The 26100-nt window shown below is 41.1% G+C and overlaps 1 protein-coding gene across 2 annotated transcripts in view; it reads right to left on the reverse strand.

Moving 5' to 3' along the window:
• shisa10.1 (shisa family member 10, tandem duplicate 1) overlaps positions 1–26100 on the reverse strand; it is a 78641-nt gene that overhangs the window by 23852 nt on the left and 28689 nt on the right. The window contains exon 1 of one of the 2 annotated variants that reach the window (XM_043707922.2): positions 21698–21947. The exons of the other annotated variant lie outside the window; for it this stretch is intronic. Within the exon in view, the coding sequence (XP_043563857.1) occupies positions 21698–21708 (11 nt within the window). The 5' untranslated portion in view covers positions 21709–21947. Of the gene's footprint in view, positions 1–21697; positions 21948–26100 lie in introns of those variants that run through there. 2 annotated transcript variants of the gene reach the window in all.

Genomic DNA, 26100 nt, shown 5'->3' on the forward strand with positions numbered 1-26100 from the left:
CAGACCTCACTTTCTCCCTAAATTCATGATAGGCAAGGCTTAGAGGGATATAGGCTAAACAAGTGGGATTGGTTTAGTTTGGGATATATGGGCAGGAGGTTGGAAGAACACAGCAGGTCAGGCAGCATCAGGAGGTACAGAAGTCGATGTTTCGGGTATAACCCTTCTTCAGGGCTGGGGATTGGTGTAGGGGGAGCTGCAGATTGGTCAATAGGAGGAATGAATCTGATTGGTGGCAGGGAGCAGTGGAAGGTAGGCAGAGGGGTTGGGAAGGGAGTTGAGGATGGGGAAGAGATGTTATTTGAAATAGGAGAACTCAAATGTCGAGTCCTCTGGGCTGTAGGCTGCCCAGGCAGAATATGAGGTCATGGTTGGCGTAGACTGGTTGGACCGAAGGGTCTATTTCCATGTTGTATGGAAACAAAGACAAAATGTCAGAAAAAATATTTTTGGATGCACAGGAGCAGGGCCTCCCTGGGACATGGGGATATCCAGATTTTCAGCCCTTCCACCTCACCCCACCAGCCAGGGACTCCAGCAGCACTAACTGCAGTAGTGTATTAACTTTCAGTCTTCTCGCAGAGTTATACACTACTATAACTGTTATTGAGTCAATTTGCAGAAATATGGATTTTCTGACCATAACAGTCATCACGCATGTGAATGATCTGAGTTAAAACAATGCAGCTGCCATTAGCATTAGTAACTTGGAACATTGCACAACGCTTAGGATCACCACAGCAACTTTACAAACACATTTGTTTTCTCTGCCAACTGTGTCTGACTGTCAGCTGAACAGGATGGGGAGGTCTCCAAATCATGATAAAAGAAGGAACCTTCATTTCATTGTGCTCCATGTCTCATGACCTCACTAATCTCCTAACAGCTGAATCACGCTATTGGACTGACGGTGAGAATTTACTGTTAGCTTGTCACTCCTTCCCAAATACATCAGGGTGCACAAAAATGACTAGAAACTGAAATAGCAAGGAACTAACAAAAAAAAACCCTGAAGATTTGTAAAATCAATTGTAAAATCAAATTAATGATGCAGTGATTTGTAATTTTCATAATGAATTAAAAAAAGAGATGTTATCGAGCTCCATTTAACAATTTTATTTCCCAGACACACAACATTCACGATGTAAGTTCAAAGTCTGTTTACAGATCATTTTTATGGAGAAATAGTAGATAATAACCAAATCTCAATTTTGAACAGGAAATCCCAATATTTTGGTGATATCACAGAACCGCTAGTGTAGAAGCAGGCCATTTGGCCAAATGAGTACACACTGACCCTCGAACAGCAGTCCACCCAGACACACCCTCCCACCCTTATCCCTGTAACCCAATGGCCAATGCACCTAACCTACACATCCCTGGACACTAGGGGCAATTTAGTATCAATCCACCTAACCTGCACATTTTTGGACTGTGGGAAGAAACCGGAACACCCAGAGGAAACCCACGCAGACGTGGGGAGAATGTCTGTGTGGGGTTTGCACAGTTGCCCGAAAGCTTGTGATTTCAAATAAACCTGTTGGACTATTACTGGGTGTTGTCGGTTTCTGACCTTGCCACCTCATTCCAACACGAGCACCTCCGCAAGATAGCATAAATTTGGTTTTGAATATCTTTGCTATGTAAATCTTAACACACAGCCTATTACTGTGCATTTACATGTGTGGCAATGCAAGAACTATTTGTCTGATGACTCTTCGTTGTAGTCAAACCCATTTGTGCCACATGATTATACAAGGTGGGGGACTTTCCCTGATGTAGAAGTGACAGAACAGGAGCAGGACAATCTGAAAGACCATGAGATAATCCACTTTCAATTCTCTCTGGGCAATTTACAGCATTAAGAGCAAAGCTTTGAAATTTATTTCTATTACTGAACAAAAGTATTATTAAAAATTGATAGTTATCGTGCAGGATTGATTTTGAAAGAACTTTGTTGGTATGCTTGCTGCACATCCACCTTCCACTCTCTTATTTCACTCTACCAGTGAATCTCAAGTTTCAGTAGCAATTAAGGTTCCTAATGCATAATTATTAGGAAAGTTGAGTTTGAGAATGAACAGAATTATATACAGCATTACATCTGATTAGCATTCTATGGGTTAAATCAAGTTTTGGTTTCATTTTGAGTTCAGAGAGTGGTGAAGGATCTCTGGAAAGTTGGAACTTTTGAGCAGAGTAGTTCGGTGCTTTATAGTGAAGGGCAAATAATTGGGGAAGGTGTCTGAGGAGGAGACGGAAAATAAAAGTTATTTGAAAAAGAGAACCAACCAGAAGATTTCATGCTGTTCTCGAGGAGGGTCACTGGACCCGAAACAGATGCTGCCAGACCTGCTAAGGTTTTCCAGAAATTCCTGTTTTTTTCCCCCCTGACTTTCAGCATCTATAGATCTTTGTTTTTTTTTTCCCCAGGAGATGATGAGAGCGTGTAGGTTTCTTTCAGAGAGAGAAGCACATTACTCGGAGAGGAAAAAAAGCCTGCACCAGTATCAGAGAAGATCAGCAGTCTCCAAAACAGTCAGGGCAGAAGAAAATACTTAGAGTGATTTAATGTCAGTAAGAGTAAAGGTCCAGAACCAGAATGCATGGCAGAGTAAATTAATTAATGATTGTGAGCTGCGTTTGATGTTTCACAGCCTTAGGAAGTGACAGTAGCTAAAGAAATAACATTCAATGAATGGAGAAATTTATCAAAAAGAAAACAATTTATTCATGCCAACTGTGCATAAAAGTGTGGAAATGTTATAATATTTCAAATAATTCCTTTGTAGTGCGAAATAATTCTACCCCGTCCCCCACCAACGTTTGGTGCGCAATAAACTTTTAAAAGTATATTGACAGCCTCTTGTCTCAATGTTCAGTGACTAGCCATCCTGGCAAACAAATTGCTAGGATTTCCAAGCATTCCTATCAATACTACATAATTCTCTGATAAAAATATGCATGCGGATCCAATCCTCAATAGGAGGATTAAAACTGACAAAGCTGTTCCATGTAATTGAATAGTTAAGTAAACTTCTCTGAAGTTCACATATGAGATAAGAGATTGGACAGACTGCTGTCCCCTCTCGGTGCTTACTGCGGCAAGAGTAAGGGAAAAAAAAGATAAATCATCTTTGGTGGGGATGAGGAAGCAATAGTCGCCTTGAAAAAGGAGGATCTTAAAAAGTAATGAAAAAAAACAAAAACAGCAAGCAACAGCCAGCAAAATCTTCCAATTTAAAAATTTGAAAACAGGAGCAGTTTCCTTTCCTTGCTCAAGTATCTTTGATAAATTTGAAAGTTCACTAGGCTATGGAAGGTCAGTAAAGGTGAACAAAATGCACGTCACACTGCATCAAGTGCTTCCAGATCAGGTATGGCGAGCTAAATAAATTTCCTGTCACACTGCCACAACCTCCTCAACCACAGATCATATTTTCCATTTCCCACACCAGTTATCCTCATGGGTTCATGTAAACGAGGCTGCCAAGTTGTACAACTTGAAGTAATTATGGACATTTTTATATTGTGGACTCACCCAGTCACAGAAATTTGGCTCTATTCCCTCAACTATTTCATCAGTGGCTCGTGCATAAAGTTTTTTATCAGGAAAAACTGTGACGAAATCAGGAATGCATTTTGTTTAATAGAGGGAGAGGTTTTCAAAACCAAGAGATTTTCAGCATATGGCTGATGCAGCATTGCAAAGTGGAAATTTAAATCCAGAAACTCAGGTTCAAATGCTACTACAGCTGATGGTGGAATTTGAATTTGATAAAATAATGGAATTAAGAGTCTAATAATGACTATGAATCCTTTGCAGATTGTCAGGAAAAACCTATCTGGTTCACTACTTGGCTTACACGCGACTCCAGACCCACAGCAACGTGACTATCAACTGCCCTCTGGGCAAATAGGGATGAATAATAAATGCTGGCAACGCCCTCATCCTGTGAATGAATTCAAGTATTGTATACAGGGAAACATGAGAAATAAACTTTTTACTTCTCGGTTTTAACAAATTACAGTAGAATCTAAGTAATTAGACATCAGATTCATGAACACTTCATGACAAAGCTGTTCATTTGTAAACAATAGTTCCACCTGGATTTAGGCAGATAGAATCAAAACCTTAAAGCAAAACTAGTTAAGGCATAGGATGTTATACCTTGGGCATACTTTCACACAATGCAAAACGCTTTAGCTGTTCTCATATACTTAGCTATCTTAGTTAAAACAAAATCACACAACGTCAGGATTGTGGGGCTGGAAAAGCACAGCAGGTCAAGCAGCATCCGAGGAGCAGAAGAATCGATGTATCAGGCATAAGCCCTTCATCAGAAAAATCACACGACACCAGGTTATAGCCCAACGAGTTTATTTGGAGGCACTAGCTTTCGAAGCGCTGCTTAGTGGTTGTGAAGCAGGACCATAATTCAGAATTTATAGCAAAAGTTTACATGCAGCTGAAGTGATATATTGAACAAACCCATCTTAGTTGTTTCTATTATGAGTGAACGGGTATATGGTTTACCATACAGCAATTAGAAACTCCCACTGCACATCAGGCACAGGCAGGTGTAAAGCAGATTCAATACAGTAAGATATTACTAAAAACAAGAGAATGTACATTTACATCTTGTTCTGTCCTTCAAGTCATAGAGATGTACAGCATGGAAACAGACTCTTCGGTCCAACTCATCCATGCCTACCTGGCCCATATCCCTCCAAACCCTTCCTATTCAAATACCCATCCAAATGCCTTTTAAATGTTGCAATTGTACCAGCCTCCACCAATTCCTCTGGCAGCTCATTCCATACATGTACCACCCTCTGCATGAAAAAGTTGCCCCTTAGATCTCTTTTATATCTTTCCCCTCTCCCCTCTAGTTCTGGACTCCCCCACGTTAGGGAGAAGACCTTGTCTATTTATCTGATCCATGCCCCTCATGATTTTACAAACCTCTATAAGGTCACCCCTCCGCCTCCGACGCTCCAGGGAAAACAGTCCTAGCCTATTCAATCTCTCCCCATAGCTCAAACCCTCCAACCCTGGCAACAATCGGTCATCGCAAAGTGCCTCACAAATAATTTGTTTTAAAGCACAGAACTGCTATTATGAAGGCAAATACAGCAGACAATTTACACATAGAAAGCAAATAGGTTGCAATATCAGATTTTCTGTTCCTAAGTGCACTATGCAAAAACACGGTCAGTTGTACAAACAGGAAAACACCATTCTATTATCTGAAAATGCTGTGAGACATTTTAAAACTGCTCGACACTGGCAAAAAAAGGCATCCTGAATATACAAAGATTGCATCTATGTTAACATGTCATGCCACAGCAACCTGATTATAAAGCAGTTTATACTGTATGCAGTGAACGTCTACAGAGATCATTAAAGCTAGGATGCTGCTTGAAATTTATATTCCTTTAAATTTCCTTATCAATTTCTCCAGATTTATCACACTTTAGGTGATTAGATTGCTGCTGAAAATGTGTTGCTGGAACAGCGCAGGAGGAGGTCAGGCAGCATCCAGGGAACAGGAGAATCGACGTTTCGGGCATAAGCCCTTCTTCAGGAATTCCTGAAGAAGGGCTTATGCCCGAAACGTCGATTCTCCTGTTCCCTGGATGCTGCCTGACCTGCTGCGCTGTTCCAGCAACACATTTTCAGCTCTGATCTTCAGCATCTGCAGACCTCACATTCTCCCCTGATTAGATTGCTGTACCAGTTCAAAGTGATTGGAGAGAGGAAGGCTTACCTAACTAACAGTTACACTGTAAAGGATTATTCAAAAAGAGTTGTTTTCACCTATTCATTTGACCTCAGATGTGTTAAGCATTATTTTTCTTATGACCTTTGAACATTGTTTTATTTTGGAAGAAAAGCTTACACTTTTGACATTTTCCTTCTGTACAAAGACAATTAGTTATGTCACAAACACATTTCCTTCCTCATATGAAACAGCCACTTGCAGAGAAGCAGAACAATGCCACTGAATTCAGGAACCAGATGAAACCCAAATGAGGAAAGTGACTCAATTCATCACACAACCATTACAGTAAGTCACTATTTCACACAGCCAAGTTGACAGACGTAACATAGGGTCACAAACAAGCTACAGATCTCTGATTTGTAGTCAGTGGAGACAAAAAAAAATCACATGATCCTTTAATAGAATAACTGATAGGAAGCTGAGAGAGAACACAGCACTGGATGAAAGACAGTAGTTTTGCAGTGGAGGGAATTTGTCATCTTGAGCTCCTTTTTAACACTTTTTTTAAAAAAAAATGGACAACTCAAAAGCTTTTGCAAAACTCTGCGAACTAGCCTCATATCTGCCCTGTCTGTCAGAGGTTAGAAATTAAGAACAGATCGTGGAAGCAGAAGACAGGTAAATACAATTTAGAAGCACAGACTGCAATCATTATTAAACAATTACGATTATTTCAATTGCATAACAGCAACAGGTAGAAAACATTATAATCATGTTAGAGTGTTGGCCCTTTAGATCTGCAAGATTTCAATCTAAGAAAGAATCCTAAAGAGCTACTTAAACACTGCATCATAATTGCTAAATAAATTCAGTGGTTTATTTTTAAATACAGAATCCATCCTAAATGGTCTTTGCTGTTTTCTTTTATCGACTGAAGAATTGACCAGGCTTTTGTTAGTGTTGTCAAACAGCTGTCCCTCTCAACAACCATGGCAACTAAAGCTTGCTGATACAGCTATGTAACTGTCAGCTTTGTTTTAGCATGTTAACAAAGTTTATTTCATCTGCCACTTTAGGACCACAACATCCAGATACGATAGAATCATAGAGATGTAAGGCATGGAAACAGATCTTTCAGTCCATGTCGACCAGATATTCTAAATTAACCTAGTCCCATTTGTCAGCATTTGGCCCACATCCCTCTAAACCTTTCCTATGCATATACCCATCCAGATGCCTTTTAAATATCATAATTGTTCCAGCCTCCACCACTTCCTCTGACAGCTCATTCCATACACACAGCACCTTGTGTCTGAAAAAGTTGCCCCTTTGGACTCTTAAATCTTTTCCCTCTCGCCTTAGAACTATGCCCTCTAGTTGTGGACTCTCCTACCCTGGGGAAAAGACCTTAGCTATTCACCCTATGCCCCTCACGGTTTTATAAATCTCTATAAGGTCAGCCCTCAGCCTCTGACACTGAAGGGAAACCAGCCCCAGCCTATTCAGCCTCTCCCTATACCTCAAATTCTCCAACCCTGGCAACATTCACTATAAATGTGGTCTGAATCCTTTCAAGTTTCACAACATCTTTCTTATAGCAGGGAGACCAGAATTGTATGCAGTATCCCAATGGTAATCAAACCAACATCCTGTACAGCCACAGCATGAAATCCTAACTCCTATACTCAATGCACTGATCAATAAAGGCAAGTGTACCAAATGTCTTCTTCACTACCCTGTTCACCTGCAACTCCACTTTCAAGGAATTAACGTTGCTTAAATAAATGACACTCATGCAATTATTGACGTTTGAAAGCCTGTAATGCTAACTGATCAAGTTCTGTAGTTTGAAACAACAACAACCTTGAAGCAGGGGAGTATTAAAGATAGCCATTACAGTTTTGCCTGTGGGAGAAACATATTTCAATTTAAAGTCAGTATGCAGCTGCACTATACATCTGCTTCGAAACAGCTAGGCAAGAGTGCATCCATCATGGCCCTGCATTCTTGAACTTGTTTTACAACTCCTTCTGCTTTGCTGTTTTGCACTCCATTTTCAAATGATTTCTAAGAACTCAACATTTTTTTTTTAAAAAAATGCCTCAGTGTTATCTTCATCTCTTCCACCTATCCATTTTTGAACTGATTTGGGTGCTTCTTTACATTTAATAAAGATGTAAATTGGGAAGAATGTGATGGCTCTTCTGCGAAACCTATCATGTATGAAAACTTAAAATCACAGGAAGAGAGTCAGTCAGAATGATTCCATCTTTAAGCAAGGGTCAGAGACCTAATCCTGATAACTATTACCTTGCTATATTGATGATTATGGCAATTTCTTGGAAGAGATTGTGAAAGAACATCAAGGAAGAATCAGTGTGATTAACCTTAAGCAACAGTGGTGCGAAAGTCTGAGATGTGGTCTGTTTATAGTCTCAAAATTACATTCTCATACCCGATGTAACACTGAAGACAAAGGATTCAGCACAAAACTACAATAATGAGCAGCTTCCAAAATGAAAGCATGAGAATGTTAATTAGGTCAAGTAGACCAGCAATTTGGAAATCAAAACCACTAATTTACAATCAAAAAAACAGGTTGAAATTCACAGGTTCACAGAGAAATCCATTTGTAACGGTAATCTAGCTCACAAGTAGGTTTTGAAAACATTGTCTCCTGGGTAATTTATTTAACAAATGACCTCAGCAACATAATGTAGGATGTGGACAACCCATTTGGATCGGGCAAAGACATGAGTGACAACTGCACTCAACGTGAAAAGAATACAAATCAAGTTAACACTGAGAATAAAGACAACATACTGAGGAATGAGAGATTATACAAGGTGGATCCAGTCTTACTGGATGACCAAACAGGTTAAGTGCTAAAGTAAATTGCAGCAAGTGTCAAAACAAACTACAATAGGATGTACTTGCAGGACTCCAAAATGGAGGCCCTGAGGAAAAATCCTAGCAGAGAGATAGGGAAGGCACCATGTTTGACAAACTGGAGCATCATATGTTGGCCTTATCGTCTGGTTAAGAGTCAATAATCAACCTGCTGGGTGACTTTCAGGGATAGGTTTTCAAAGAAGGATGAAAGCAGCAGGATGTGGAGCAAGGAAACAAACAAGTGTGCCAAGATTGATGATGAGTGATTAAAATAAAGCTTTTATGGCAAGGTAGAACCTGTGGGCAAAGCTTCTATTTTGGTAAACTGTTTCCCTTTTCAAAAGGGGCTTAAGTGTCTACATTACCAAGTTCAATTGTTAAGGAAACCAAGGCTGAAACAGAGATTGGAACCCATGGCCTTGAACACTGCTGGATCACACTACATCAAAGCATCAACTGCTGCTTGCCCCAAAAGCAACTTCGGCACCCAAATGGGGGACATTAGGTACAAAGTGGAATCTCAGCACAGAAATGATCAACATCATACTGGGGCCAACAGGCACGGCTAGAGATGGCCATGGAGTCCAGCAACTTCCGGTTGCTCTCGGATCCAAACACCTCTCAAAATCCAGTCCATCAGCCCCTCTGCTGATAACCCTACGTCAATGCACGAGCAACTGAGTTTGGTGGAGGCTGGTACAATTGCAACATTTAAGAGGCATTTGGATGGGTATATGAATAGGAAAGGTTTGGAGGGATATAGCCCAGGTGCTGGCAGGTGGGACTAGATTGAGTTGGGATATCTGGACGGGTTGGACTGAAGTGTCTGTTTCCATGCTGTACATCTCTCTGACTCTAAGTACTTAGGGTTTGGAAGGCACTTCCAGGACGTGAGATAGAGACAGCTTCAATTGAGGCATTCAAGAAAGGCATTGCATAATTATTTAAATAGGAACAATGTTGAGAGTTATCAGGAAAGGCAGGAGAAGGAATCTAAATCACACTGCTCAGTGCAAGGCCCATGCAGACACAATGGGTTGAACAGCTTCCTTCTGCATGATAACAATTCTGGAAATTGTACTGAAGGAGTAATGTTAAAGTGTTGTTATTCTCTGGTTTTCTCATTTCCAGAGTCTGGTCCAGAAGATAAATGGAAAGTAGTTGTCCAGGCCTCAAGATCCAGACTGCCAGGGCTTATGGACTAAATATGGCCAGTCTACAGTTGAGTGCTGCAACTGCGGTTTTGAATACCCTGGTTATATAACTTCCCCTACCTTTTAATCAAGCAAGGCATTTAATTCTATAAATCACAAGTGTAACATCAAATCGCTAAACCAAATGAACTCAACCAAAATTTAGCAACTATCAATCCAAATTTTCCCACCAGCAACACAGCGGTGGTTTCCCCTGGTATGTCTGAAGTTTTATATCCATTTTGTATGGAAGGATCGACCTTTGCACAAGTTCGAGACCTCTTGTAATTAATCAATCTGAACTCTGTCTAACAACAACTCCCTGGCTGAATAGCAGCAGATGAGCTAGTTTTTCCAGTCACATTATTACATGGAAACCTGATGGACAGATATGGAAAGCCATGATGTGGAGGTGCTGGTATTGGACTGGATTGGACAAGCTGAAAAATCACATGACACTAGGTTAGAGTCCAATGGGTTTATCTGAAATCACTAGCTTTAAAATGCTGCTCTTTCGTCAGGTGCTAGTGAGGAAGCAGGACCTTAGTCACAGAATTTAGAAGGAAAAGATCAAGCGAACAAATTGAGCACACCTTAGATGGCTCTTAAATCACTAATCAGTTAGAATCGAGGTTTAAATTGATTAATATGCAAACACCAGAATTTCTTTCAAGATATGGAAAGCACCAAGACACTGCAAAAAACACCAATATCCACAGAGCTCTCTGCATTGATATCCCAATAAGACGGGGCATTTACTGGGCACTCGTGTTTGAGTACAGTTCTGCTGGTGTCCCAGTCTATAACTACATGGCCAGGCATGTTCCCTACTCTACCATTACTATAAAGGTAGGCATCAATCCTGATTCAATGAAGAGTACAGAAGGACAACCTAGCAGCAGCAGGCATACCTAAAAACGAGGGGTCAACTTGTAGCTATAACACAGGACTACTTGTAACTTGCCAATCTGTAGAGACCCTAAGTTTCGCAGTACTGGGACATCCATTTTGATGGTGGACAATTAAACAACTCAGTGGAGGAGGCAGCTTCACAAATATCCTGATTGTCAAATGCTGGGGAAGCCCAGCTCATCAGTACAAGTGACAAGGCTCAAGCATTTGCAACAATCTTCAGCCAGAAGTGGCAAGTGGACGATCCATCTTAGCCTCCCCTGAATGTCCACAGCAAAACAATGCTAGCACCTTTAATCACTTTGATTTGCTCAATGTGAGATCAAGAAATAGTTGGAGGTACTGGATACTGCAAAAGCTAGATTCTGACAAATTCCAGCAATAGTACTGAAGACTATTGCTCCAGCACTTGCAATCCTATGTCAAACTGTTCCACACATTGGCAAAGTGGAAGATTCCCTGGTATGTCCTGTGCACAAAATGCAGGGAAAAAAAAAATCAAAGATGACCAATTACTGTCTCATCAGTGTACTCTCAATCTTCGAAAGTGATGGAAGGTGTCATCAGAAATGCCATCAGGCAGGACTTCCTTAGCAATTACCTGCTCACTGGTACACATTATGAGTCTTGTTTGGGTCATTCAGCTCCAGAACTCATTAGAATCTTAGTCTAAAGATGTAAGAGTGAGACGAATTTGAGATGAAAGGTAAAAGTGACTGTACTTGATATCAATGCTGCATTTGACTAAGTGTGACATCAAGGCGGCCTCACAAATCTAGAGTCAATGGGAATTAGAGGAGTATGCTCCACTGGCTGGAGTCATACCTGGCACATAGGAAGATGGGTGTGGTTGTTTGGGGGTCAGTCATCTCACGTCCACAACATCTCTGCAGGAGTTCCTCAGGGTAGTGTCCCAGGCCCAACCACATTCTGTTGCTTCAAACAACCTTCCCATCAACAAATCAAAACACCACCAACCTCAACAGCAACTGTGAGTGAGCAACAGATGCTGGTCCAGCAAGTAAAGTGCACATTAACATATTCTATTAATGAATTTTAAGAATTCGATAGAATCAATAACTGAGCTCACAGGCCTCTCTCAGGTACACAAGTGGGTACTGGATGGTGCAGAACATAACCACATTTATCAGTCCATTTATCAACACGCAGGGAAACAATAAAATGATGTCATCCTGGAAATCATCAGAATATTGGCAACCAGGTTCCCATGAGAGAGACTGAACCCAAGCCTTCAGCTTACATTCACACTTTTGCTCTTCTTCATAATAAACGAAAGAGTTTAGAATTGAAAGGGTTATCACAATCTATAGGCATATGTTGTGCATTCTGTGCCAAAAGAAACTAATAATGGTGAAGAAATAACATTTTTTAAAAACCAAATCACACTTATCTGTTGCTATCATTCTTAAGCTATGCATTAATAGGATTTCTCTTAATGATCATAATGGGAAAACCTTCCATTATCTCAGCTATTTCTACTCATCTCAACCTAATTCTGCATTAGATGTACTGCACTTCAAAAGCACTTCAGTGGCTTCAAAGCACTTTGGGATTTTCCAAGGTCACAGAAGCCATTATATAAATGCAAGTCATTTTTATAAAAAAAAAACTTCCCTCAAGCATAAATAGCAAATCTCAATTGTAAAACATTCTTTACATGCAAAGCATCTGGAGAACTCCTTTAGTTAAGAAATAATAGAAAATATTTGCATATTACACCTTCACACCTATAATGCCCACAGATCTTTCCATTTTGGTGTCCAGTCACTTTAATGCAATTTGTGCGTAAATGAGTACTCTTTTGGTGCAAATCATTAGCCGAGATAATGAGAGGAACCCGACACACTGACAACATCATCTCATCTGAAAGACAGTACCTTTCACAATACAGGAATACCTCAGTACTAATGATTACTGTGGAATACACAGCCAAGTGGAAATTGGGAAACAGAACACACACAATTCAATGTCCTTTAAAGATACGTGTGTATAAGGCCCTACGGCAATCTTAAATGTGACCACACCAAGTAAGAAACTGGTCATGCACACAAAGAGAAGTTGGAAGGACAAAAAAAAGGGCAATTTAGCTTGAGCATGTAATACTGAAACTTGAACCTAAGCTTCTCACAGAGTGCAGCTACAGTGAAGCCCACTCTAATTATCATATTTAATGATACGAAGACTACAATTTGTCCCATATTTGTAACCAAGGAGTCAGTTCAGTTGGTTGGATGGCTGATTTGTTATGCCGAGTGATGCCAATAGCACAAATTCAATTCCCATAATCGGCTTAGGTTATCATGAAGGCCCCGCCTCTCAACCTCTTCCACTCATCTGAAGCATGGTGACCCTCAGGTTAAACCACCATTAGTCATCTCTCAGAGAGCAGCCCTATGGTGCTCTGGGACAACAGCGATTTTACTATAAAATAGCAGGGGAAATAGAAAAAAAGAAAAAGGAGTAAGAGCAGCTGAATTTCCCCTTAAATCTCTTTCACAGTTAAAAAAGAAATTGGCAGAATTCTGTATTAACTCTAATTTTCCATTCAAACCCTGATTCCATTGATACTCAAAAAAATCTTGCCGTTATCTCAAATATACTCATGACGTAGCTCTCAGAGTAGAGAATGCCAAAGATTAACAACCAAGTGAAGAAATTTATGCACATCTCAGCCTTAAACGGCCAACCCCATACCCTGAGATAATGGGGAGAAACATCTGTGCCGAAGTCTGACTTGCCTCAATTCTCTAGAGCTTTTGATTTGATTGGATTTATTCTTGTCACACATGCCTAGGTACAGTGAAAGGTTTTGTTTTGTGTGTAGTACAGGCAGATCATATCATACATAGTGCATTCGGGTAATAGAACAGGGTGAGGAGTACAAGGTTATGGCTGCAGAGAAGGTGCACAAAGAGCGAGATCAACATCTCAATTTCAAAATTCAGAAGTCCATTCAGAAGTCAGATTGTGGGAAAGATGCTGTTCTTGAATCCGTTGGTACATGTGCTTAAGCTTTTGTACCTTCTGCCCAAAGGAAGAGGTTGGAAGAGACTATAACCAGGGCGGGAGGGGAGTTTGATTATGTTCGCTGCTCTCCTGAGGCAGCAAGTATAGATGGAGTCAATGGATGGAAGATTGGCTCGTGTGATGGACTGGGCTGTGTAGTGAGGCTGACAACTTCTCAGATAAGACCGCCCCTCACAGCTATACAGCATTGCCTGCCCCTGGAATCAACACTGGCCTGTGGCTCCACTAGAAACATTGCTGAACATTTTTCCCATCCATAACTCCTAGTTCTAGATTGTCTATAAAGGGAAAACAGCCTCTCAGCATTTTCTTTGTCAAGTCCAATGGAGAGATTCAGTGCATAAATCAAACTCCCATAGTTGCATAGGAACGCATGTTCTGAGACTTAAACACTAAGACTACTACAAGTGGAAGAAAAGTAAAGCAAATTACATGGATTGCCTTCAAAGCTGTCCCAAGAAAAGTACTTACAATCCCTCAGAAACATTTTTAAAATCTATAATTACATTACTATTTCTTCAGAAATGCTTTTCGAGTTAGTTAATTAGTAATGGAGTTACTGATTATGGAGAACTGACAGGAAAGTTGAGTTGAAGCTGAGATGAGATCAGCCATGATCGTATCAAATGGTGAAGCAGGGGCTGGATCATTTATTCCTCCTCCTCCTCCTCCTCTTCTGTCCTAAAGCTATTTGTTAAAAAATGTATGCTAACTTGGGTTTAGGGAAGGAGGCTACATCAATAGCATACTGTTCCCAACATCCTTAAATAATAACAATAGTGTCTTTATATAGTGTCTTTCTTTATTTGGCAAACTCTGCCTTTTGTTTCATATCCTGGTCTAGTCTCCAGTAAAAAAAATCATTTGTATTCACAGAGGAGTCAATGTTACTGTAATTAAATGTTCTCTATTTACTGTACTGGGTAAGGGGAGTCTGCACTTTCTCCTGGTCTCATAACACTATCATGTGGTTTGGGTTTTTATGGAATTAACAACTCCTTGCAGTTCTTTATAAATGATGCAAAGGGCTCAGAGATGGAAATCACCTGGATTTCTGACAGATCTAGTTCTTTCTAGTAGGAGTTGAGAGGTTGAAGGATAACAACCTGCCATATGGGAGTCACAAATGGTTGAAATCAAGGTAAACATTTTTGAAGGACAGATATGGCATCATGACGGTGTCAAAGATCCTGTTTAGTTTATATCTCCAGGTTTTTAAAACTGAAAAGAAAAGGAATGCTGTTTAAAAAAGACTTCTATTAATCTTTGATTGACAGGCCATCTGCTGCAGGTTAGAAAGCAAATAGCATCAAGTCATGTAACTTCAAATGGTCTTGTTTATAGTGAATACCACCCCCACGTAGATCACTGAGGGCATACATTGGGCACACAGCCCAGCAAGAACACCTGGGACACTGCATTATGGGCAGATAACATCACTGGTCCCATTCGTGCATGCACATTGGCAGCCATTCAAGAACCTGAACCCGAAGGTGGATGATTCCTTCTTCAACATTGACAGCACTGAGGAGTCACAGGAGTTGTATGGAGAGGTGGGGTGCAAAAAAAGGGTGTTTGAAGAGACGAATGGAGGAAGTGGGCATAACTCCAGCCATAGCCCCCAGGAACACCCACCCAGCTCTAGGACCTCTCCCTGGAAATCATGCTGGTTGGAGAAGGCCAGGTGCTGAGGCAGAAGCAGGGTCACTGGGGGGTAGAGCAACAGCTGTGGCCTGCAGAGAGACAGCAGGCCGGGAGGCCAGCATTTCTTTACAATTAACTCGAAAGGGGTTTGGAATTCACAGTTCGACAATTTAAAGGAGAGTCTATATTGGAGTGGTGCTGGTCACCTTTCTCCATTTCGAGAAATTCCCTTCAACTACTATTCTCTGTCTCCTGTTGCTCAACCAATTCTTTATCCACTTAACTAGAACACCCTGCACACCATATGACTTCACTTTCTCCATTAGTCTACCGTGGGGAACCTTATCAAACCCCATTACTAAAGTCCATGTATATGACATCAACAGGAAGGGCTGGTGAAGGGCTTTTCCCCCAAAACGTTGATTTTCCAGCTCCTCGGATACTGCCTGACCTGCTGTGCTTTTCCAGCACCACTCTAATCTAGACTCTGGTTTCCAGTATCTGCAGTCCTCACTTTTACCTAATTTAAGGGGAGTCTAATAAACAATTACCTCATCTGAGTAGAAGCTGGTTTGTTTTCGAGCAGGATTAACCACTTGTGAACAAAAAGGTTTGAATAGATGCTACAAGTACAGGTGAAGTGCCGGAGGACTGGAGGGTTCTCATGTTGTTCCCCTGTACAAGAAGGGTAGTAGTGACATTCTGGGTAAATACAGATCAGTGAGCCTGACATCGGTGGTGGGAAAGTTGCTGGAGAGGGTACTGAGGGATAGGATCTATTTATATTTAGAAAAGAATGGGCTTAGCAGTGATAGGCAACATGGTTTTGTGCGGGGGAGATCGAACCTTACCAACGTAATAGAATTCTTCAAGGAAGTGACCAAGTTGATAGATGAAGGAAGGGCTGTTGATGTCATATACATGTACTTTAGTAATGGGGTTTGACAAGGTTCCCCATGGTAGACTAATGGAGAAAGAGAAGTCATATGGTGTGCAGGGTGTTATAGCTAGATGGATAAAGAACTGGTTGAGCAACAGGAGACAGAGTAGTAGTTGAAGGGAGTTTCTCGAAATGGAGAAAGGTGACCAGTGGTGTTCCACAGGGGTCAGTGTTGGGGCCACTGCTGTTTGTAATGTACATAAATGATCTAGAAGAGGGTGCTGTTGGTATGATCAGCAAGTTTGCAGATGACACACAGATTGGTGGAGTAGCAGAAAGCATAAGGGACTGTCAGAGAATACAGGAGGATATAGATAGACTGGAGAGTTGGGCGGAAAAGTGGCAGATGGATTTCAATCCAGACAAATGTGAGGTTTAGGCAAGTCTAATTCTCGAGCGAATTATAAATGAATGGAAGAGCCTTGGGAAAGGTTGATGGGCAGAGAGATCTGGGAGTGCAGGTCTATTGTACCCTGAAGGTTGCTGCACAGGTGGATAGAGTGGTCAAGAAGGCATATAGTATGCTTGCCTTCATTAGATGGGGTATTGAGTATAAGAGCTGGCAAGTCATTTTAACCTTGTACAAGACATTGGTTCGGCCGCATTTAGAATATTGTGTACAGTTCTGGTCACCACATTACCAAAAGGATGTGGATGCTTTGAAGAGGGTGCAGAGATGGTTTGCGAGGATGGAAGGTGCTAGCTATGAAGAAAGGTTGAGGAGGTTAGGTTTATTTTTATTAGAAAAAAGGAGATTGAAGGGGGACCTGATTGAGATTTATAAAATCATGAAGGGTATAGACAGGGTGGATAGAAGCAAACTTTTTCCCAGGGTGAAGGATTCAATAACTAGAGGTCACGCTTTCAAGATGAGAGGTGGAAAATTTAAGGGGGATACACGCGGCAAATACTTCACACAGACAGTGGTGGGCGTTTGGAATGCGTTGCCAGCAGAGGTGGTAGAGGCAGACATGGTAGATTCATTGAAGATGCGTCTGGATAAATGCATGAGTAGGTGGGGAGTAGAGGGATACTGATGCTCAGGAACAGGTTTAGACAGTACATTTGGATCGGCTCAGGCTTGGAGGGCCGAATGCTCTCCTGGGCTGTAAAGTTTCTTTGTTCTAAATGGGAGTTGGTTGTAAAACCATTACTGTGTATGAGAGAACAGGCTGTGTTGCTCAGTTTCTTTTCTAGCTCCACGTAGCTCCAGATGTCCAACCGTGGTGACTACTGGTGAGTGGTTACCAAGTCGAGATGTAGTCTGTGAGAGGCTATTAGGAGTGGTTGGAGAATGGCTGGCAAGGAGGGAATGTGTGCTAAGAGGATTGTGGATGGTCTGAACAGTTAGTAAAACAACCAAGATGAGCTCCTAGAGACCGGAAAAGGGCCTTCTCACCTTGGAGATCACCCATCTCTGTTCTGCCTCCAGAGGTTGCGCTGCCCGACTCTACTCCACAGCCACTTCCCTGGAGGAGTGGCAAGTGTAGGCTTTTACTCAGATGGTCCAACAATTTGGAAAAATTCCCGGTTTCAGCTTCCAACACAGTAGCCAAAATATGGCTTAGAAGTATCCAAACACAGCAGAGAGATTTACTGGAGCATCAACAAATTTTTAACAAAATAATCAATACCCTGGCTTTAGTGAAGCCTTTTATGTGGATTAGGGGAAGACAGACACAAAAGGCACACTGTAATCTGAAAAAACTACCAGTTAAAATTCAATGGCAACAAGGATTACCATCTAAAGTCAGTGGTCTACAAATGTTACACAAGCTTTGCTTATTCAACACGTTTCAATCATTAGACCAATCAACCCCCCCTCAACTTTTTTTAAAAAATCTCTCTTTTCTTTCATGTCATTCTCTTTAATAATGCTTGTGGTGACTGTTTCACTTTAGATTCCTATTGCCTCACAATTTCCCAAATCAAAGGATAAACAGACCTCAAAGGGTGACAGACTCCAAGGTTTCCTGGTTTTCCCTGAAGAAGTACTACCTCCTGTTTTATCCCTACTGAAAAATATGGGTCTCAAAAACATTTTCACAGTCAAGATTTTTATTTTTGGTGTGGGGGAGAACTCTGCTGGCTTACTGAGCTCTCCAGCAATTTGTTTGTGGTGCAGCATTAACATTTAAAGACTGATATGCCTCTATTGACTAACATTGACCATTGAGAATGTTAGGGTGCAACCATACCCTAACCTCGAGAGAAACTAAAGAATGTTATCCAAGCTTACAAAAATATCTTAATCAGCTGGACCAATGGGTTGAGGCGTGACAGATGGAGTTTAATCTAGATATCTGAGAGGTATTGCATTTTGGTAAAACAAACAAGGGCAGGACTATACAATCAATGGTAGGGCCCTGGGTAGTGTTGTAGGAAAGAGACCAAGGAGTTTGGGTACATAATTCTTTGAAGTTTGCTTTACATGTAGACAGGGTGGTTAAGAAGGCATTTAACACACTTGCCTTCATTGCTCAGACCTTTCAGCATAGGAGTTAGGAAGCCAGTTTGAGGCTGTACAGGATGTTGGCGAGGCCTCTCCTGGAGTATGGTGTCCAATTCTGGTCACCCTGCTACAGGTGGGGTGTTAAGCCGGAGAGAGATCAGAAAAGATTTACAAGGATGTTATCAGGAATGGAAAGTTTGAATTAATAAGTAGAGGCTGGAACTTCTTTTTTCACTGGAGCATAGGACGTCTAGGGGTTCATAGAATCCCTACAGTTTGGAAACAGGCCCGTTGGCCCACCAAGTCCACACCGACCCAAGAGTAACCCACCCCAGACCCATTCCCTTACCTTATTATCCTCTATCGACCCCTGACTAATGCAGCTAACCTCCACATCCCTGAACACTATGGGCAATTTAGCACAGCCAATTCACCTAACCCACAAACTTTGGATTGCAGGAGGAAACTGGCATACCCTGAGGATACCCATGCAGACACAGGGAGAATGTGCAAACTCCACACAGACAGTCATCAGAGGCTGGAATCCAACACAGGTTCCTGGTGCCATGAGGAAGCAGTGCTAACCACTGAGCTACTGTGCCACCTTATAGAGGATTATAAAATCATGAAGGGTATAGATAAGGTGAATATCAGGTATCTGTTCATTAGAGTGGACAATTTCCAGATTAGGGAGCACATTTTTAAGCAGAGAAGAGACAGATTAAAAAACTTGGGGCAATTGTTTTTTTTGTTACACAAAGTGGTTCGTGTGTGGAATGAATTTCTAGAGGAAGTGGTAGTTGCGGGTACAGTTACAACATTTCAAAGACACTTGGACAAAGTACTTGAATTAAGAGTGTTTTGGAGGGATATGGGCCAAGCACGGGCAGGTGGGACTAGTTTAGTTTGGGATGTCGGGTCAGCCTGAACTGGTTGGACCGAAGGGTCTGTTTCCCTGCTGTATGATTCTATGACTCCGATATTTGAAGTGTGTAATGAGTTAGAAGATGCTTCTTCAAAAAGATGACTTGTGTAGCCAAGTTGTTAAAAGGACCACATTACCATGGCCATTGGCAGGTGGGGGTCATTTATATTCATGGATATAGTTAAACACATCAGCCCACTAAATTTCTTCCCAGTAAAACTATCTAAATTCACATCCCATCCCTGTGTAGTGGGAAGAGAAACTAACATTAGCAGTACAACAGCCAGTAATCACTCTTATTTGATCTTTGTTTTGGCTCCAGAAATGATGCATGAGAATACTGCACAAAATTAGCAACATACAAATTTTTAAAGTTGAAAGGATTCTTAACATTAATTAATAATATATAAATTGAAAAAAAAATGACAGAATAAGCCCATCATATACCTCCTAAATACGTTAGATACAAACATGTCATAGAATCCCTTCAGTGTAGAAACAGGCTCTTTGACCCAACAAGTCCACCTAAGTGACCCTCCTAAGAGTTACTGACCCAGACCCATTCACCTATCCTATTACTCCTGACTAATGCACCTAATCCACACATCCCTGAACATTATGGGCAATTTAGAATGGCCAATTCACCTAACCTGCATATCTCTGGATTGTGGGGGGATCCAGAGGAAAGTGGAGAACGAGCGAACTCCACACAGACAGTTGCCTGAGGCTGTAATCGAACCCAGGTCCCTGGTTTGTGAGGCAGCAGTGTTAATCACTGAACCACCAGGTCTATCAGTTACCCTGATGATAAAAACAATCTCATGGAAGAAACAGAAATTACCACCTAATTGGAAAACTCTGGAAAATTCCTCTCCAATGCCTAAAAAAATTCAGAAAAGTTTGAGGAGACCACTATAATCCAGTCCTCAGCATTATCCCAGATAATGTGCAGAACTATAACTGGCAATGACCTTCTTACTCTAACGAATTAATAAAGAATGAAATTACACTTGCATAACAAATTATACCTTTCAGAATAATCTAAGATCAATGAAGAATCATTTTTAAATTGCCCATACTGTCCCACACAAAAAAATAACTAGTTAGTCTGGCTTTAGTGACCCTGGTTTGTGGAAGAATTATGGGCCAATAAACAAAATACCCATCCTGGTCTCATTATCTACTTCATCAGTAGAACTGGCAAAACATAAAAGTTTGGTTCAACAGCTTACTTGAATGATAGCCAGAATCTTATCTCCTTAGTTTTGGTGGGCAAATGGCCTGTGGCAAAACAGTGACACTTTGGTACCCTAGCTCTGAAGGGACAGGAGAAAATTATAGTGGGCCTTGCCAACCTCCACCCATCACTAAATTTGGCCTCAGTCAGGGCCTACCCACTATGTAGTTCAGTAAGAACCACTTTTCCCATTGACAAGCACCGAATATGACTCTATACTGATCCCTACAGGGGACTGTTTGCCAGCTGCTCCTAGTCTCACTCTCCCTCAGCAAAACCAGTGAACAGCAGCAATGGAAACTAGGGATGCAAAAACAGTAGACAGGACTGTTCCCCTTCAATGTTGCTCTTTGAATCCCAGAGGGAAGGGACAATGAATTTTACTTCTCTTACGTCCATACGTAAATGTGTTGTTATGGAGGCTGTGGGTGGGTATAAAGTTCATCTAATCTAACCTAACCACTGAGAGCTCCACCCAAAGCGTTGAAAATTGAGAAACCCCCAATTAGGGAGTAAACAAAAAGTGTTAACACGTGCAGATTCCAAGCATACTTCCTGAAATAAAAAAGGTTCAGCCACTACAAACGCCGTCTTTTACTGCAGGAAGTCACACAATGCATTGTTCTTCGTCCTTCGCTTGTCCACCTTAATCTTAAATCAGATCACTTTTGATACACTGCTGCAAATTATACCCAGGGCACAAAGGAACAGACAAAGTTAAAACTTACCTAAAACTCATTTTGAATTAAATTCAAAAAAAGAAGCCAAGCACGGTATCCGAAATCTTGTGTGTGTGCAGCAGATGCTCAGAACTCGATAAAATGTAGCACCATCCGTAACTCAAACCCAGCAGCTCCTTGCTGGGAAGGGGGAAAAAAAAATATCATCCAGGCTCTACGCCCTAAAGATAATGAGCGTTCATGATGTCGTTAAGCATGAACAAGATTGAAAGCAGCAGAGACACAAACTAGACTGCTACGTTGGCAGCAGATAAATAACCAGGTTCAGCCACGCCCGCTTAGGCTGCATCACACTTGGGTATCAGCCAGTTAAAGTCAAGCAGTCTTCACACAAAAAAAAATGCTTGGGACTTGGAACCGTGCCGCAAGCAGCTCTGAGGTGCCACTTCATCTCCTTACCGCCTGCTAAAGCTAAATATGGGATGTTTAAAAAAATCTTCAGTTCAGAGGCAGGAATGAAAAGTCCTGTCGTGTACAAATCTTCCAATTCCTTTTTTCAGCATGCAAGAGTTTCCCAAGCTGCAGTGGAACAGTCTGAGAGTAACGCATCTATCTTCTAGGCGAATAATTTTTGAAGAAAATATAATCACTTTGAATGAACTGTGCAAACACTCCCGGCGTGTTTCTGCTCTTTTACCAACTACAGCAACAGTACATAGGAGCATTCCTTCGAGCCGGAAGGTGTAGAGGGAATGAGAATGGGAGAAGGTGCCTTTCATTCAGTGATTCATTTTCCACGTCAGATGTAATATTAAAAAGGGACCGATGAGCTCATTTTATTGTCTGGCTATTCATTGTTTTTTTTTTGTCGCAAAAATATCGTTTCAATAATAACCGCCAAAGCAACTGGTCAAATGAGCCTGGCACATCCCAGTGCAACTGGTGGGTAACGGAAACTTAATCCAATTTGCTTTCTATCGGCACAGGATACTAATGTTCACATCCAGACATGTCCATGCAAGCCTTAGGGATGGGCAGACAGCACCAGCATTCCTCAAAGCTACAGAGTCTATCATAATGATTCATTATGCTGTCATGACATCAAATACAAAACCAACCACACAACACAGATCCGCTCTATTGTTAAACGTGAGAAGGCGTTCTCTTGTGAACCCAGTCCAGAGATAATCCTGACGTGCCAGAAAGCAGTTTCTTGCGTTATACCTCATAGAGGTGCACAGCACAGAAGAAAAGCCCTTTGGTCAAAAGCACCTATATAACTTAATAAAAACTGCAAGAACTGTGGATGCTGTAAATTAGAAACAAAAGCAGAAATTGCCAGAAAAGCTGAACAGGTCTTGCAGCACCTGTGGACAGAAATCAGTTAATGGTTCTGGTCAAGGGACCCTTCCTCAGAACTATAAAACTTCATTACTCAGCCCTATGAATTTGGACTTGGGACATTATGTTGAGGTCATACAGGGCATTGATGAGGCCTCTTCTGGAATACTGTGTCCAGTTCTGGTCTCCCTGTTGTAGGAAGGATATTATTAAGCTGGAGAGGGTTCAGAAGAGATTTACCAAGATGTTGCCAGGAATGGAAGGTTTGAGTCATAAGGAGAGGCTGGATAGGCTCTTCACTGCTATGTAGGAGATTAAGAGGTGACCTGAAAGAGGTTTATAAAATCATGAGGGTCATAGATAAGGTGAATAGCAGGTGGGCAATTTCAAGATGAAGGAGCTTAATAAGGCAAGAGGAGAAAGATTTAAAAAAAGATGAGGAGCTATTGTTATTTACACAGGGAGAGGTTCGTGAGGAAGAGGTGGATATGAGTTCAGTTACAACTGTACATCTCCATGACTATTTAAAAGCCATTTGAAGAAGTTCATGAATAATAAATGTTTGGATGTATATACATCAAGCGCAGGTAGGTGGGACTAGTTTAGTTTGGGATTATGGTCGAACCAAAGGATCTGTTTCTGTGCTGTATGATTCTGTGACTCTATTACTATTCCAATCCCATTTTCCAGCACTTGGACCCTCGCCTTATACATGAGCCTTGGAGGGATTACTATATAGATTTACAAGAATGACATCTGAACCTTGGGAGTTAAGTTACAAGGTGAAATTATGCAAATTAAACCTATTTTCTCTTGAATTTAGGTAGTTAAGGGGCGATCTGACTGAAATCTTCAGGTTATTAACAGGAAAAGACACGTACATAAAGATAAACTATTTCCACTGGTTGGAAGGTCTAGAACTAGGGGGCATAGACTCAATTTAGGGCCAGACTGTCCAGGAGTGATTTGAGGAAGCAGATCTACAGGTAAAAGGTAGTAAAATTTTAGAACTCTATTCCACCAGTGGATACAGGATCTGTTGTTAATTTTAAATAGGAGATAGATAAATTGTTGTTAGCCAAGGTAGTAAGGATGTATGGGCCAAAGACAGGTATATGGAGCTCAGCCACCAAATGAGCTCCTTGAACAGCAGAACGGGCTTGAGGGGCTGAATAACTCTAGTTGCTTTAAAAAAAAAGTTGTGTGCCTCCACATTGAGGCACCTTCTCAGTTACCTACTCTCTTTACTACAATAAGCTTCTCCTCTCAACTCAGGAGGCCTCTCATGGACACAGAGCAAGAGTAGATCATATGGTTTTGATTGGATTTGATTTATTATTGTCACATGTCCCGAGGTACAGTGAAAAATATTGCTTTGCATGCTAACTGGACAAATCATACCTCACATAAGTACAGTACATCAGGTAATAGAGCAGAATGCAATATAGTATTACAGCTACAGAGAAGTGATTTGAAGAAGGTGGTGTTGTACTGGGGTGGACAAAGTTATAAATCACACAACACCAGATTATAGTCCAACAGGTTTATTTGGAAGCACTAGCTTTTGAAGTGCTGCTCTTTCATCAGGTGTTTGTGAAGTAGGGACATAAGACAGAATTTATAGCACTTCAGCAGTCAGGGACATTCGACCTTGGATCTTCGGGTGACCATACTCCAAGGCGGACTTCAGGACAGGCAACAAAGTAGAGTGGCTGAGCAGAGGCTGATAGCCAAGGTTGGCACCCATGGGGATGGCCTCAACCGGGACCTTTGGTTCATGTCACAATACAAGTGACCCCGCTGCACTATAAACTCTTTCTCACACACTCATGCAGACCCTCTCTCATACACAAGCTCTCTCTCTCTCATAAGCAGATATACACCTCCCACACATACATCCACGCATGCACCCTCTCACAGGCTTATGCCCCATCACACTCACACTTTGCCAAACCTGTACACACGCAAACACACACTCTCTCACGCGCACTCACATGCACACACTCATTCTGTCTGTCTCTCTCTCCTACTCGCTCACACCCATATTTATGGGGTGAATATGTATTTGCAGATACATTCTACTTTACTCAAAAATGGAGAACCTGCAAGTAGTCAATGCAGACAGTGGATCCATATAATATTTATAAATTCCACTTTGAAAATAGAACCAATCTGACTCAAGATTGATTTGACTCATATGTTTAAGGCATCGTCTGAGCGGAGACATTATCTTTTGTTAAAAAACCTTCAATTATCTTGAGAAGGTTACTTAATAGTTGTTCTGCGATTTACATATTAAAGAACCAAAACTAGCAAATCCATTCTAAAAGATGAAAGAATTAACAATCTAGGTTTGTTCAATGTGTCTTGTATCACTGTCATCTTTTGCTATAAATTCTGTGTCTTATGGCCCTTCTTCACAACCATCTGATGAAGGAGCAGCACTTCGAAAGCTACCGCTTCCAAATAAACTTGTCAGACTATAACCTGGTGTTGTGTGATTTTTAGTTACAGAGAAGGTGCAGAGAAAGATCAACTCTAATATATGAGAGATGTATTCGTAAGTCTGGTAACAGCAAGGAAGAAGCTGTTCTTAAATCTGTTGATATGTGTTCTCAAATGTTTGTATCTTCTGCCCAATGGCAGATGGTAAAGGAAAGTACAACCGAGGTACTGTCACACATTCTCCACCATTCAATAGATTCAAGTCTCAACTTTAGCTTCAATTCCAGTTTCACTTTCTTTCTCCCTCCACCCAACCCTGCTCTGTCTCATGATTCTTAGAAGTTTGAAATAATCACACTGTTTGACAGAGATATTGCAGCTGACAGCAAACATTCTCAGATCTCACTACATGCTTCAAGAATTATACTTTTTTTGTTTAGTACAGCGTGCAGTGCAGTGAGTACTGTGGCATCCTGATGAACTGATGAGCATAACTATACAGCTTCAAACATTTTTCAAATAAGAGAACAATATATCATTCTTTTATAAACATAATGCCTTTATATATCAATGACTGTATCAATCATTAACAATTCTGACATATTAGATCAAAACTAAAGATGATTAACAATTGGCTTTTATTATTGAATTTAACACCTCAGGTT

This window comes from Chiloscyllium plagiosum, unplaced genomic scaffold (assembly GCF_037043375.1).
Source record: "Chiloscyllium plagiosum isolate Xiang-an unplaced genomic scaffold, Cpla_swu_hap1 HiC_scaffold_14, whole genome shotgun sequence".
NCBI classification, from domain to species: domain Eukaryota; kingdom Metazoa; phylum Chordata; class Chondrichthyes; order Orectolobiformes; family Hemiscylliidae; genus Chiloscyllium; species Chiloscyllium plagiosum.